The following is a 15,633-nucleotide window of genomic DNA, read 5'->3' as shown; positions in this document are numbered from 1 at the left end:
AGACCAAAGGGAAAGCTGGGAAGAGAGGGAGAAAAGGTGCAACCATGGGCTGCCAGCCAGCCCTTGCCTCATATATTTGGCCTGCCAGCCCCAGGCTTGTCTCCCACTCTCCATAACCCAGAACTGGACTCTCAGTCTTTCTCACTTGACAGAGTAACTGAGGCTGTAGGACCCTCAGCAGGGCAGACCCTCAGGCCAACTCGCCCTGGCTCCAAACCTCCGCAGAGCTCTCTGGGAAACAAAGCAACAAAGGCAGCCCTGACAAATCAATCCAGAAAGTGAAGCAGCCTACACCACAACCCCGCCTTGCCAGAAACTCAGTGTTCATGGTGGAAAAGGAGATGAGGGCGGGGCGCTGTTTTAGATTAAAGGAAACTGAAGAAGCATAAGAAAATGTAACACGAGTACCTTGACAGGATCTCGATGGTTTTTTTTTTTTTTTTGACGGAGTCTCACTCTGTTGCCAGGCTGGAGTGCAGTGGCGCGATCTCAGCTCACTGCAACCTCCACCTCCCGGGTTCAAGTGATTCTCCTGCCTCAGCCTCCCGAGTAGCTGGGACCACAGGCATGCGCCACCATGCCCAGCTAATTCTTGTATTTTTAGTAGAGATGGAGTTTCACCACGTTGGCCAGGATGGTCTTGATCTCTTGACCTCGTGATCCGCCTGCCTCAGCCTCCCAAAGAGCTGGGATTACAGGCATGAGTCACTGCGCCCGGCCTAGGATCCTGATTTAAAGAAACCAATGGTCAGGCCCGGCGTGGTGGCTCACGCCTGTAATCCCAACACTTTGGGAGGCTGAGGTGGGCAGATCACCTGAGGTTAGGAGTTCAAGACCAGCCTGCCCAACATGGTGAAACCCGTCTCTACTAAAAATACAAAAATTAGCTGGGCGTGGTGGCTGGCACTGGTAATCCCAGCTACTCTGGAGGCTGAGGCAGGAGAATCACTCAAACCCGGGAGGCAGAGGCTGCAGTGAGCTGAGATTGCACCATTGCACTCTAGCCTGGGCTACAAGAGGGAAACTCCATCTCAAAAAAAAAAAAAAAAAAAAAAAAAGAAACCAATGGTCGGTCAAACACAGACTGAACCTGGGCCCAGTGGCTGTAATCCCAGCACTCTGGGAGGCCAAGACAGGAGGCTCGCTTGAGCTCAGGAGTTCGAGGTTACAGTGAACTCTGATCACACCACTGAGGACATCTGACTATGGATTGGGCCCTGAATGCTATTAGGAAACTATTAATTGGTGTGATCACAACACTGTAGTTACATAGGGATGTATAATAAAATATTTAGAGGTGAAAAAGATGCAATGTATGTAATTTATCATAAAATACTTCAGCAAAAGATACAAATATCAAATGTGACCACTGTAAACAATGATTAAGTCTAGGTGGTAAGCAAATTGGTGTTCTAAATGCTTCCCACTACTTTTCCTGAATTATATGTATGCCTCAGGCTGTGAGAGCATAGGTAAAGGCCAGGGCCACCCAATGTAAGTGATCTGTAAAGTCTACCCACTGCCATCATCATCATCATCTTTGAGACACAGACTTAATTTTCCCTCCCATTACCTATATCACCCCCATCATCTATTTCTAGACTCATACTGGAGAAGAGGGCTCTCCTGCACTGTGCAGGAAGGGCTAATGGCTGCCTGGCTGGCGGGCTGGCTGGCTGAGCGATGGGGAGAGCAATTTGCTAACCAAATATGCACAGGTGTCTGCCTCAAGCACCTGCAGCTGCTCCTGGACTGAGATTTGTGTTGACAGCCCCTTCCGGCTCTGCCCACCTGCTGACCAAAAAAACATACCACTCTGGTCATTTTACTCCCTCACTGAAGCCTCTGCAATGAGTCTCTCCTGACTGTCTCCCCAAGTGGAAATCCCTCTGTAATGTGGCATGTGGCTCCACCCAGTTCCATCCCCAGCCCACACCCTGGACTCACTGTGTTGTGAACGCCCAGCCTCATTTCTGCACCCACGATTTCTCTCACAGTCCCTAGCCTGAAAGGCCCTACAACCTTCCCTCCTCAGTCCCCTGCTGCGTGACCAAGCTCTCCAAGCCAGGTGTCCTGACTGCAGGGAATTGTGACTGCAGGTACAAATGCTGGGTGTCACTGGCACCTTTCGCATGACCAGCCTGACATACCCAGGGGGCTCAGAGCTCACATTCAGAGGCCTGTGATGAACTTAGTAGAGATCTGCGTTCTGCTTTCCTCCTTCCCCCACCCCAGGTTTCTTCCCTTCCACTCACACAGCCCTCACTCCCAGAGAGGGGTGTCCCAGCCCCACATGGGGTGAAGTCTAGAGAGCAGGGCTGGGGGTGGACATGCAGGGACTCCAGGCATGTGTGCAGAGGTCATCCAAACCCAGAAACCTCCCCCTAAGCTGAAAACAGAAAGCTGGTGTGGCCCCACCCTAAAACTCAGCATGTGTCCCCACCCCCAACCCAAGCCACCTCCCCAGTGGGCCAAGCTAGGGAGGGGATATGGGGTCAGGAATGTAGGGCAGGGCAGAGTGTAATCAAGTGGCTCCAGCAGGATTCTTTCAGGCCGGCAGGATTCAGGCCGAGCATTTGGATGCAGTCTGAGACCCTGGAGTCTCAAGGTGGATGTGTGGCACTGGTTCTAGGCTGAGCCAACCCCGCGCCACCCCCTCTCCACTTCATCCCTTCTCCATCACATCCTCGCACTGCCTGGGAAGTGCCTGGTACCTAACCTTGAGGGCAGAGGCTGGTCTTACTCCCCACATGCTAGTGCAACACTCACACATGACATGAATCGTGTCTGACCCTCTGTGGCACCAAGTTCTGTTCCTATACCCCTCCACCACCACAGAAACACAAAAAGTTAGACAGCCTAAGAGTTAAAGGTGTATCTTGTCTTTGATCTCCATTTCTGGGAACGTATTACCTGAGAGGATAACTATAACTAGACAAGTGTTCAGGCATGCAAGCACTAGGATGTTCAGGGCAAATTGTTCTTAACAGCAAAAATTTACAAAGAGCCTGAATGTTGAATACTAGAGTTGCTTAAATAAATTAAGGTACAGCATACCATGGCTGTGCAGCCATAACAATGGTGTGTTGGCATGGGAAAATACAGCTCACTATATATATGCAAAAAAGGACAGGGTACAAAGCCATACGTGCAGTTTGATATTGTTTGTAAATGTTCATTTATGAATATAAAAGGCTAGAAGGTCATAGGGAATGTTCATGTAAGCCATAGTGGTATTACAGATCATTTTTTTGAGTTTTTCACATTTTCTCCATGGAATGTATATATTTTTTTAATCTGAAAAAAAATATGTATTTTCAAAAAATGAGTTGCATGGATTAGGCTAAGACCAAGAATCTGCCTTGAGGTACAGAACAGAAGTCTAACATCTTCTTCCAATGAAATCACAATTAAATGAAAGCCAAGCCGGGCACAGTGGCTCATGCCTGTAATCCCAGCACTTTGGGAAGCCGAGGCAGGCAGATCACCTGAGGTCAGCAGTTCAAGACCAGCTTGACCAACATGGAGAAACCCCATCTCTACTAAAAATACAAAAAAATTTGCCGGGCGTGGTGGCACATGCCTGTAATCCCAGCTACTCGGGAGGCTGAGGCAGGAGAATCGCTTGAACCTGGGAGGCGGAGGTTGTGGTGAGCTGAGATTGTGCCATTGCACTCCAGCCTGGAAAACAAGAGCAAAACTCTCTCCAAAAAAATAAAAGAAAGAAAGCCAAGACAGGTCTGAAATCCACCCAGGGAATGCTATCAGCAAGGGAAAGGCAGTCCCCTGCTCCTGGAATTACATGTGTCTCAGACTTAAGGCTCAAAGGGCCCCACTGTACAGAACGGAACAAGCTGGACCTGTGCCTTGATTACCACTGATTCTGCAGTGCCTAAAACAGTGCCTTGCCTAGCACATGGTAGATGCCTAATAAATGTTTGTTGAATGACATTATGAAGTCTGATGAGGGCAAAGAGATGGGCCTTCTGGGCTGAGGGGCAGGTAGACCTAGCAGGCAGGCTTCCTCACAGCCTGTCAGCCTGGGAGGGCCCCCAGATCAGGGATCCAGGCCCCAGGTACTCATTAAAACCACCTGGAGAACTTTTTAAAAATCTAACACCCAGACCTTAGCCCTAGAAATGGTGATTCAATTGGTCTGGCATGGGACTTGGGAGCTGAAATTTTTTTTTTAATCCCCAGGTGATTCTCAGGTACAGCCAGAGCACCATAGAGGATAATGCAGGCTGACGGAAACTCACTCTGAGAAGGCAGGGCCTTGTTCAAAGCATCCAGCAACGGCCAGGCACGGCGGCTCATGCCTGTAATCCCAGCACTTTGGGAGGCAGAGGAGGGAGGATCACTTGAGCCCAGGAGTTTTAGATTAGCTTGGGCAGCAAGGGGAGACCCCATCTCTATAAAAAATACAAAAACTAGCCAGATGCGGTAGCACACGCCTGTAGTCCCAGCTACTCGGGCGGCTGAGGTGTAAGGATTGCTTGAGCCTGGGAGATTAAGGCTGCAGTGAACCCAGATCACACTACTGCATTCCAGCCTGGGTGACAAAGACCCCATTTCAAACAAAATAAAACGGAAACCACCCAACAAGTTGGTGATGGAACATGAGACAGACACCCTTCCTGAGAGCTATGCCTCTGAGGTTTCCGACCTAGGGATCCTGAGCCTGGAGACCTGGGGCTTCCTCTATATTCACCCCCATACTTCTTGGGTCCTGACCTCCAGGGAAGCAGGTCAGGCTGGCAGGTAGACAGAGAATCCCATGGGTAAGAGGCAGCATCTCCTACTCACTATGATTACCCAGCCCTGGGTGATCCAGGTCCAGAGGCCCTGAGAGCTCCAAGTGAGGCTCCAAGGCTGAGCCATGGGTGGGCAGAGGCACTTTGACAAATGTTGAAAGCTCAGCTCCAAGACCCAGTTCACCTGCACTCCCCCAGTTTACTTTCTGTGGGTCTGGGGCCACCTCTCTGGGTACTCAGAAGAGATCTTCACCAGGCACAGTGGCTCACGGCTGTAATCCCAACACTTTGGGAGGCCGAGGCGGGCAGATCACCTGAGGTCGGGAGTTTGAGACCAGCCTGACCAACATGGAGAAACCCAGTCTCTACTAAAAATACAAAATTAGTTGGGTGTGGAGGCACATGCCTGTAATCCCAGCTACTCAGGAGGCTGAGGCAGAAGAATCGCTTGAACCCAGGAGGCTGAGGTTGCAGTGAACTAAGATCACCCCATTGTACTCCAGCCTGGGCAACAAGAGTGAAACTCTGTCTCAAAATAAAAAAAGAGATCTTCAAGAGATGACTTGAGATCCTGATGGGTCCACCCTGTGTACCCAAGGCCAGTTCTCCCTAGCCACTGGCCTGAGGCCACATTCAATCCTCCACTTTTTGTTGGCCCTAATCAGCTACTCCAGCCCTGGCCTCTGCTGCTCCCACCTAGGGTAAGGGATAAAGCAGTGGCATTGGCCTTGCTCTCCTGCCAAGAACAGGCGTGGGCCTGCTTTCCCTTGCTGGCCGGCCGGCAGTCTCAACCACTCCTGGATCCACTCCCCAGATCCCTCCCATCCTTCCCACCTAGAGTTAATGTACAATCTTCACTAGGACCTCTAATTCTCCAGGAGGCTCTAATTGGCCTCCTCCACTTTGCACTGAAGAGCTCTAGCCAGAATCTGAATGCTGCCTCTGCCGCCCTCCCCAACCAATGCCCCCTTCCCATCTCCCAGGTGACCTGGCCCATCTGCCACCAAGGCCACCCCTGCCTTCAACACATTCATTTTTATCCAGCCCTTACTGGGTACCTCCTGGGGCCCACACACTGGGCACTGGGTTAGCCCAGGAATTCAGTCAAATCAGCCTATGGGTTCACAGACATGGGCACCAACAGCCTCGGGAAAAGCAGAGGGGACCAGAGTTCAGAAAGGAGGCAGAAGGATTCTGAGGAGGATGGGGCAGAGAGAAAATCACTCAGAGCAACGCTCCTCACACTTTAATGCACCAGTCCCCTGGGGATCTTAATAAAATGCAGATTCTCATTCAGTAGGACGGGCACGGGGTCTGAGATTCTGCATTTCTGACAAGCTTCCTGGTGACGCTGAAGCTGCTGGACTGATTACTTACTTACAGCACTTACAAATCATTCCTTCTTTGACTCTTAACTTCCAAGGAAGCAGGAAGCACAGCTCCCTTAATCACCACCAAGTCCCCAGCACCCAGTACAGTGCCTGTAGACCTGCTAAATATATGAATGGTGTTAATCCTGGCAAGGTGCCCAGCATTAGATGGGCCTACAGGGAAGCCTCCAATGTGAGGAACACCAGAGAGTCGTTTGTACAAAGCAGTTCAAAAGCATAGAGGACGAAGGGTTAATTCTGCCCTAGGGGTTGGGGAAGCTGGATTTCTCAAAAGAGGCCACTTTGCATTAAGCCTTAGAGGGTGGGACAGATTTACCCAGGTGGAGACTTGCTTGCTAAAGGGCGGGAACAACCCAAGAGCAAAGGTAAAGAGACTGAGAGCGCGGGACAGGTTGCAGTCGTGTGGTGCACCTGGAGTTCCAGGTATGGGAAGGTGAAAAAGGCCCAGAAAATTACGATGCAGACCTGCACAGGCTGATGCTGGAAAGCCATGCTAGGAGGGTAGGCATCCGCTGGTGGAACATCAGGAGATGTTGGAGGTGTTTGCAGAGGGAGGGGGCATCCCAGCATAGAAGGGCTTTCTAGAGGTCACCAGGATCTGCCCCAGGATCAAGGTGGACTGGAGGAAGCAGTTCCTGGGGCAGGAAGGGCCAAGGTGGGAGGAAGTTTTGGAGGCAACAGAGGGAATCCTTTGTGAGGGAGTGAGGCCTGCACGAGGGCAGGGGAAGAAGCAATAAGATGTTTTCCCTGATCTTGTTAAATCTCACAGGTGCTAGGCAGGGCACGGTGGTTCACGCACTTTGGAAGGCTGGGGTGGGCGGATTGCTTGAGCTCAGGAGTTAGAGACCAGCCTGGGCAACATGGTGAAACCCAGTCTCTACAAAAAAAATACAAAAATTAGCCGGGTGTGGTGATGTGCCTGTAGTCCCAGCTAGTTTTGGGAGCTGAGGCAGGAGGATTGCTTGAACCCCGGAGGTCGAGGCTGCAGTAAGCCGAGATTGCATCACTGCATTCTAGCCTGAGTGAGAAAGTGAGACCTTGTCTTAAAAAAAAAAAAAAAAAAAAAAAACTTGCAGGCGCTTGAAAATCATCATGTGTTCAGCCCCAAGCCAGGCACTAAGCAACAGAGGTGGTCATTTCCCAAAAGTCCCTGGTGCTCTTCAGACACTAGGAGGGGACTTCCACGATAGATCCCTATGTCCCTCCCAGTCCCCACACCCTCTCCTCCTTCCCTCAGCTTTATCAGAGGTGTTTACTCTGTACCTACTGTGGGCAGCCCTGGCCTCAGGGCAGCCAGGGCCTAGTCACTGCTCTCTGGAGGAGGCCTGCACAGATGCTGGCCCAGATGTGGCTCCACCCCCATCCTCTAGGGAGCTGGGAAGAAGTTAGATCTAGTGGAAGTGGGGACAAATAGGCAGGGATTCCACGTGTGAAGGGGAGGGCACCAGGAGGGACCTGGATGGTTCTGCGAGAAGGCGAGCAGGGCACGCTGGAATGCCAGGTGAGAACTCCCTGCTTGGCAGAGCCAGCCCTCCAATCCCACAATCCATTCCCTTTACACCAAGATGAAAGCTAAACTCCCAGCAACCCTGGGAGAGACCAGTGACCCCTCACCTCCCAGGCTTGGGGTGAGCTGGGCCCTGTCCAGCATCAGTCCTGAGCTGAGGGTGCCAGGTTGTCCTCCAAGGCCATCAGAGAGAAGGCACCACGCGGCTGGCTGGTCCCACTCAGTGGATCAGCAGAGGAGGGTGGGTGTACCCTAGAGGACAGCCATGTGTGGTTGGGAGGATGAGACAATTTAACCCAGGCCCCCAGACTGAAAACGGGACAAAGGTAGCCGACCCTGCCCTGGGGTCTGGCTGGAGAAACCACCTACGCTCCCATCCAGCGAATCACACCCAGCTGCTCCTCTGAAGATGAACCCATCCTCTCTACCTAATTTCTCTCCTGCCCTCTCCCTGCTACAGGCCTGGCCCTCTCCAGGGACGTGAACTGATTCCCTGTTCATCCAGCCCAGACCCTGGGAGGTGGCGGCCAGAATTAATTAATGTTTGTGAAGTGCTGGAGAGAAGCTAGAACCAAGGACCCAAGGGCGCCAGATGACCGGCGCAGGAAATTGAATGGGAGAGGCGGGGAGAAGGGGCAGCTGGCCAGGACCTTGAAGCCTGGAAGGGGAGGGCTGAGAAGACACTCCTACTGAAGCTGGGAAGAACAGGGAGAGAGCTGTGAGGAGAAGGTGCGACCCCTCGAAGGCACCACGGGATCGGTAATAGAGGATTACGGGCTCCAAGCTGAGCCTGCCCACTCCCGACAGCTCCGCCCTACCCTCAGAGCCGGGCACGTCTCGGCCCGGCTGCCCTTCCCCAACTCAGCCTCCAGCCACCCACCTGCCCGCCCCCGGGACCACCTGCAAAGGAAGCCTCGGTCCCTCCGCCCCCTCCAAAGGCGTGCGCGGGAGGGTAGAGGCTGCGCCGCCGAGGGAGGCTCCTCCTGCCAACTCCAGTAGGGAGCCCGAGTCCTACCTGAGCAAACACTTCACTTCCTTTCTGTAAAAGAAGGAGGCGAGCCGTTCCCGCTCCTTGAGACTAGGGGGACGTCCAGGCCTCTATCGGGGGGCGGCGGCTGGGCGCACGCAGCTGGCACCAGGGCCCGCGGCGCCCCCTCTTTACCCGCAACCCTCTCGAGCTCGGCTCACTCACCCCAAAGTGCTGATGAAGCCATTGACGGAGCCCTCGGCGTACAGGGAGACGATGTCCCCGATGTGAAGAAAGCTGGACATTTCACTCATGGCTGCGGCCCTCCGGGGCCCAGGGCGTGGGGGGCGCCTAGGGGCGCGTGGCCAAGCTCAGTGCGGAGGACTGAGGCGTCCGGGGAGCGGGGAGGGGTACGCTCCCACCTCGGAGCCCGACGCTCGGTGCGGCCGGGGCGGGCTGGCGGCCACGGGAGCCAGGAGGCGGCTCGGCGGGGCCCGGGGTCCGGGTGAGGAGGTGCCCACGTCTTGGCGCGCCCGCCGCCCGCCCGCCCCGCCCGGCCCGCGCGTACCTGCAGCGTAGAAGGAGCAGGAAGTCTGGGGCCACCACACACATGCAAATCCCGCCCGGGAGGCGGGGAGGCCACACCCCGCCCCCCCTCCCCCGCAGCTCGCCCGCCGGCACCCATGTGCACCCGCCCGCCTTCCCGCGCCCCGCGCTCCTCGTGCGTCCGGGGCCCGGCCTCCCGGACGCCGAATGCGCCGCCAGCCCTCCTGATCCCCAGAGGCGTCCTGCAAGGCACCGGGTCTAGGGGTCTCTCGGAGCTGCCATCCCTGGGAGGCCCAGGCGTAGTGGGGAGCTCTCCGCCCTCGGGGTTCCCGGACTATCTGCACCCGGGCCCTCGGCTGGCTAAGAGCCAGTGCAGGCGCCCGCGGAAGGGGGAGTCCAGCTCTCCGGCGGGCGTCACCCCGGAGCCGCTCGCGGAAGACGCGCCCTGGAGCGCCCTGGCCGCGGCCGCCCTGCGGCCACCGCGCGGTCTCCGCGCCCAGCTGAGAGCAGGCTGGCGCCCAGAGGCGCGCTCATCCCTTTGCAGAGCAAATTCGGGATTCATTTTTCTCAACGTGAAAAGCCTTTTCATTGCACAATAGAAAGTGCTCAGGCTTGGAGGGGAAATGAAGCAATGGGTGGGTTTTGTTTTTTTTCTCTCCGCATTCCTGTGTACAAAGAGATCCAACTTCCGAATCAGTTCAGCCGCTCCCTCTCCAGGAGTTGGCTCCAAAACTCTTGGCTCCTTCCGTCTTTCCTTTCAAAAAAAAAAAAAAAGCAGGGATGAAAATTACCTTCGCTAGTTGACAGAGCACCCAAGCGCTAACGATGCCAAGTCTGGGTGCCGGCCCCCTGGGAGTGACCCGCTGCGGCAGCGCCGCCAGGCTCTGGCTCCCGAAGTCCTGCCCTCAAATTCGCGTCCCCGGCTCGCTTACTTTCTGTTCTGTTCCCCGGTGCTTGGGTGTTTGCTTCCTAGTCCTTTATTTGAACGCCTAAGATAGGGTGCCCATTGCCACCGCCATCCGATCACTTTTGCTCCCTTCGGACCCCCCAACCCCACTTCCTGAGTTGTGGGGGGGCGTTTGTCCCTGGGAGAAAGGGAGGAGGGGACTCGGTGACTGAAGCAGGAAGAAGAGAGGCTAGGGGAGGGGTGGAGACAGCTAAAAGCAAAGAGACAGCTGCTGACCCTGGGAGGAGAAGAGCCCCAGGCAGTGGGTTTTTTGTTGTTGTTGTTGTTGTTGTTGGTTTGTTTGTTTGTTTGTTTGTTTTACGAAGATCCCCAGGAACGATGTGGGAGGGAAGGACACCTCCAGGATCGCTAAGTACCGTGTTTTACAGTTTTGTTTTGTTTTTTCACCATGGCAAACAGTAACAAGTTTTACAGCAGACCAGTCCACACCTTCGTCTATATATAAGCAAAACAATAGTTCACCAAACAATACTTACTCTTATGACCTTTGATGCACGCTGATATTTTCTATTCTATTTCAGTTGTGTTCTTGTTGTTGCTTTAATGCTGATTGTAACCCACTGAACTGGTTTTTTTAATGTCCCAAATGGGTTGCAAACTGCAGTTTAAAAAACCTCATCCAGTCCACTGTGCCAAAAAGAGATGACCAAAGCCCAGAGAAGGAACACCACCCATCAAGGGCACACGGCAGGTTCCTGGCAACTGGAGGCAGAAGCCAACCAAGCCTCTGATTTTTAGCCGGGTATTCTCCTATTACCCCACACCAACTGAGCCACAGCGATGGGTCACTGGAACCTCACTGAGAAGGGGCAGCCCCTGGGACAGTTTCACTTGCTCCCAGGAGTCAGGCCTCCTGTATCTTCCCCAAAAGTTAGAAGGGAAAAATATGCCTTCATTCCATAAGCATTTATTGAAGGCCTGTTATGTCAGGCCTCTGCTGGGCACCAGGCTCTGATCAAGCTGTCAGCCTGGGCCCAATTGCCTTTTTCCCTTCCCCAGACCATGAGGATGAAGAGGGACAAGTTGAAAACTTGCCTCCAGTGGCCACACTCAGAACTTGTGCCACAGCCACACCCAGGAATCCACCTCCTTCCTCCCCTGACATCCGTATAGATGGTTCCATAACTCAGCCGAGGTGTAGCAGCCAGGAATGGAGGTCACTCCACTTTGGGTCTCTCTGGACTAAAGCACATGGCCTTGTTTCTCCCCACCCCTCCCCATCCTAGGAATACTTAGAGCCTCTGTCTCTCCACCAACCAGGAGGTCTCAGAGGTGAGGGCTCTGGGCCCCTGTCACCTGCTTCTTCCAAATCAGCTCCACTGTAAGCTATTTTATATACCTGCGTTCTGAGTTAGAATTTGTTTCAAGAAAGGTTCCGTTGGTTAAACAACAACAACAAAGACCAAAGTTTAAGAAACAGATGGTACAGCTCCAGTGAGTTCCCTCCCCTGCTTCCTGCTTGAAGCCTTCCTATGCCTCCTCACTGCCCACAGAAGTCTACAGACCTGAGCCCAGCACACCGGACCCTCAAGTCTTGCTGTCCTCCCACCCTCTGCAGAAAACACAATTGCTCCTCAAGGAGGATCCATGCTGTGGACTGGCCAAGAGTGCAGACTCTGGCTCCCTTTTTTTTTTTTTTTTAGACGGAGTGTCACTCTGTCGCCCAGGCTGGAGTACAGTGGTGCAATCTCAGCCCACTGCAACCTCCGCCTCCCAGGTTCAAGCGATTCTCCTGCTTCGGCCTCCCGAGTAGCTGGGATTACAGGTGCCCACCACCACACCCGGCTAATTTTTCTATTTTTAGTAGAGACAAGTTTTCACCATGTTGGCCAGGATGGTCTCAATCTCTTGACCTCATGATCCGCCTACTGCGGCCTCCCAAAGTGCTGGGATTACAGGTGTGAGCCACCACGCCTGGCCCGGACTGTGACTCTTACAGGCCTGGATTAGAGTCCCAGCTCTGCCACTTTCTAGCAGGCATTCTCTCAGCCTGTTTGCTCATCTGTTAAATGGAGAGAGTACCATACCAACATGTGAAGGAAGTGTGAGCCATCAGCACAGCATCCCAGGCAGGAAGGACTCAGTGTGTCCCTTCTCATTTCCCCAGTACCTCATCCACTCATACCCCTGTGCCTGGGCTCCTGTGGCTCTCTCTAGCACTTCACCTTTTCAATTTCCCGTGGTCAGAATAAAGTCTTCTTCCCTAAAGTACTGGAGCACCAATCTTTTAAGTACTATTATGAAATATTTTAAGAAGTAATAGATAAAAATACAGCCTGTATCTTTCCTCTAGCTTTGTCAAATCTTTGTATTTTGCCAAATTTGGTTCTTTTTTCTTTTTTTTTTTTTTAAAGAATTAAAACTTAGGCCGGGCACGGTGGCTCATGCCTGTAATCCCAGCACTTTGGGAAGCCAAGGCAGGCAGATCACCTGAGGTCAGTAGTTCACGGCCAGCCTGGCCAACATAGTGAAACCCCATCTCTACCAAAAATACAAAAATTAGCCAGGCATGGTGGCACATGCCTGTAGTCCCAGCTACTCGGGAGGCTGAGGTAAGAGAATCACTTGAACCCAGGAAGTGGAGGTTGCAGTGAGCCGAGATCATGCCACTGCACTGCAGCCTGGGCGACAGAGTGCAATTCAATCTCAAAAAAAAAAAAAAAAAAGAATTAAAACTTAAAAAATTTCAGTTGTGTCCAGGCAAGGTGGCTCACATCTAATCCCAGCACTTTGGGAGGCCGAGTCTGGAGGATCACTTTTGCCCAGGAGTTCAAGACCAGCCTGGGCAACATGGCAAAACACTGTCTCTAAAAAAAAAAAAAAAAAAAAAAAATTAGCCAGGCATGGTGGTGTGCACCTGTAGTCCCAGCTACTTGGGAAGCTGAGGTGGGAGAATCACCTGAGCCCAGGGAGATCAAGGAGGCTGCAGTGAGCCATGATTATGCCACCGCACTCCAGTCTGGGCGACAGAGTGAGATCCTGTCTTAAAAAGAAAAAAGATCAGTTGAAGTTCCTTATGCACCCTTCTCCAACTACATTCTCTCCCTCCAGAGACAGCCACTATCCTGATTTGGGTGGGTTTCATTTCATGCAGCTTTTTATGTTTGTATCGCATTTCAATGTATCCATAAACAATGTATGATATCACTTTGCAGGGTCTTATATTTTGTATAAATGTTATCACCCTGTGTGCATCCTTTGACACATAGCTACTGTGTGATAGTCTACTTCCTGACCACATCACAATTGCTTTATCCATTTTGCTGGTGACAGTTCTCAGATAAAGACTTATCAAAGTTTTGCTATTGCAACAATTTTGCAATAAACATTCTTGTCTCCTTATGCACAGACATGCGTGTCTCTAGGGCAATGTTGTTCAAACTATGGATTGAGGCCCATTAATGTGTTAGGAAATCAACTTAGTGGGTGAAGATCAGCTTTTTTTTTTTTAATTTTTTTTAGATGGAGTCTCGCTCTGTCGCCCAGGCTGGAGTGCAGTGGCACGATCTCGGCTCACTGCAAGCTCCACCTCCCTGGTTCACACCATTCTCCTGCCTCAGCCTCCCAGGTAGCTGGGATTACACGCGCCCGCCACCATGCCCGGCTAATTTTTTATATTTTTAGTAGAGACGGGGTTTCACCATGTTAGCCAGGATGGTCTCGATCTCCTGCCCTCGTGATCCGCCTGCCTTTGCCTCCCGAAGTGCTAGGATTACAGGCATGAGCCACCGTGCCCGGCCAAGATCAGCATTTTTAAAACTCAAAATCGACTAGGAAATATCAATGTTTGTAACACATCATCAGTGTAACTAGTAGGGTGAAAGTTGTCTGTTGTGTGGTATGTGTGCTGTGGGTCACAATATATTTCTTATTGAGGATACTTGTCAAAAAGACGGAAAAGCCCTGCTCTAGAGTAAAAACTTAGAAAGTACAATTGCTGGATTATAGAGAAGGTGCACTGTCAACCTCCGAGGAGTTGCCAAATTATTGTCCAACTTGGATGTTCTAATTTACCCTCTTGCCAGCTACATGGGAATGTGCCCAGTGAACCATATCCTCACCAACACAGACTTTTTAACATGAAATTTCTTTATTCCCCCACTATCAGAGAACATATCATGAGCCATCTTGGATTGAAACACTCAGTTCTTTCTGGGCTCCCTGAGCCAACTGTTAGCTAGATGAAGGAACACTTCACTTCACTTTGTGTCTCCAGACCAAGTCAGGAAAATAGTAAGTGCTTGCTTGGCAGGGTGCAGTGGCTCACACCTGTAATCCCAGCACTTTGGGAGGCCAAGGCGGACAGATCACTTGAGGTCAAGAGCTCAAGACCAGCCTGGCAAACGTGGTGAAACCCCATCTCTATTAAAAATACAAAAATTGGCTAGCGGGGTGGCTCATGCCTGTAATCCCAGCACTTTGGGAGGCCGAGGCAGGTGGATCACCTGAGGTCAGGAGATCGAGACCATCCTGGCTAACATGGTGAAACCCCATCTCTACTAAAAATACAAAAAATTAGCTGGGCATGGTGGCAGGTGCCTGTAGTCCCAGCTACTTGGGAGGCTGAGGCAGGAGAATGGTGTGAACCCAGGAGGTGGAGCTTGCAGTGAGCCGAGATCGTGCCACTGCACTCCAGCCTGGGCGACAGAGTGAGACTCCATCTCAAATAAATAAATAAATAAATAAATAAATAAATAAATAAATAATAAAAATACAAAAATTAGGCCGGGTGCGGTGGCTCACGCCTGTAATCCCAGCACTTTGGGAGGCCGAGGCAGGTGGATCACTTGAGGTCGGGAGTTCGAGATCAACCTGGCCAACATGGTGAAACCCTGTCTCTACTAAAAATACAAAAGTTAGCCAGATGTGGTGGCAGGCGCATGTAGTCCCAGCTTCTCGGGAGGCTGAGGCAGGAGAATCACTTGAACCTGGGAAGCAGAGGTTGCAGTGAGCCGAGATCGTGCCATTGCACTCCAGCCTGGGTAACAAGAGCAAAATTCCCTCTCAAAAAAAAAAAAGAGAAAGAAAATAGTAAGTGCTCAATAAATCTGTGTGGAATTGAACTGTCAGGGAGAAAGAGGTGGGGAAAGTATATAAACTACACCAGGAGATACATACACAAGGAGACTGTGGGAGCCCCAGCTTGGGGTGTCACGTGCCTGGGTCCCCTGGGTGGGGAGTACAGAGCTCCCAGAGATGCTCGAAGGAATTGGGAAGAGCTGATGGGCTGCACCTCTTCTGAGTGGCTTGAGTGGAATGCTGTTAAGCTGGGGCCAAGTTCAGGCCCAGGAAGGAGGTCACCATCATCCCCTTCATGACCAATCTGCCCGGCCCAGGCCCCAACCTCAATGGCTGGGTATCTCCCAGCACCCACTAGCCCCACCTCCCAAAGGGAAGAAGCTCTGATTAGGATTCCCAGGAAGCCAGTGATTTTAGGGGTCTCTGCGTGGGAGGTCTGGGGGCCAGAGACTGGTGAAAGGATCACTTTTTACCCTATCTCT

The 15,633-nt window shown here is 52.2% G+C and overlaps 1 protein-coding gene across 4 annotated transcripts in view; it reads right to left on the bottom strand.

The window, feature by feature from the left end:
- ITPR3 (inositol 1,4,5-trisphosphate receptor type 3) overlaps positions 1 to 9,215 on the bottom strand; it is a 75,260-nt gene extending 66,045 nt beyond the window's left edge. For 3 of the 4 annotated variants that reach the window (XM_008960621.5, XM_055113479.2, XM_063604832.1), the window contains exon 1: positions 8,845 to 9,169. In XM_008960621.5, the coding sequence (XP_008958869.3) occupies positions 8,845 to 8,933 (89 nt within the window). In that variant the 5' untranslated portion in view covers positions 8,934 to 9,169. Of the gene's footprint in view, positions 1 to 8,844 lie in introns of all 4 variants that reach the window. The other variant, XM_003808557.4, reaches the window with a different exon arrangement.
- Between the last annotated feature and the right edge of the window lie 6,418 nt (positions 9,216 to 15,633).

Source organism: Pan paniscus, chromosome 5, assembly GCF_029289425.2.
Source record: "Pan paniscus chromosome 5, NHGRI_mPanPan1-v2.0_pri, whole genome shotgun sequence".
NCBI classification, from domain to species: domain Eukaryota; kingdom Metazoa; phylum Chordata; class Mammalia; order Primates; family Hominidae; genus Pan; species Pan paniscus.
Note: the sequence above shows the minus strand (reverse complement) of the source record. Positions and strands in the feature narration are given on the sequence as shown.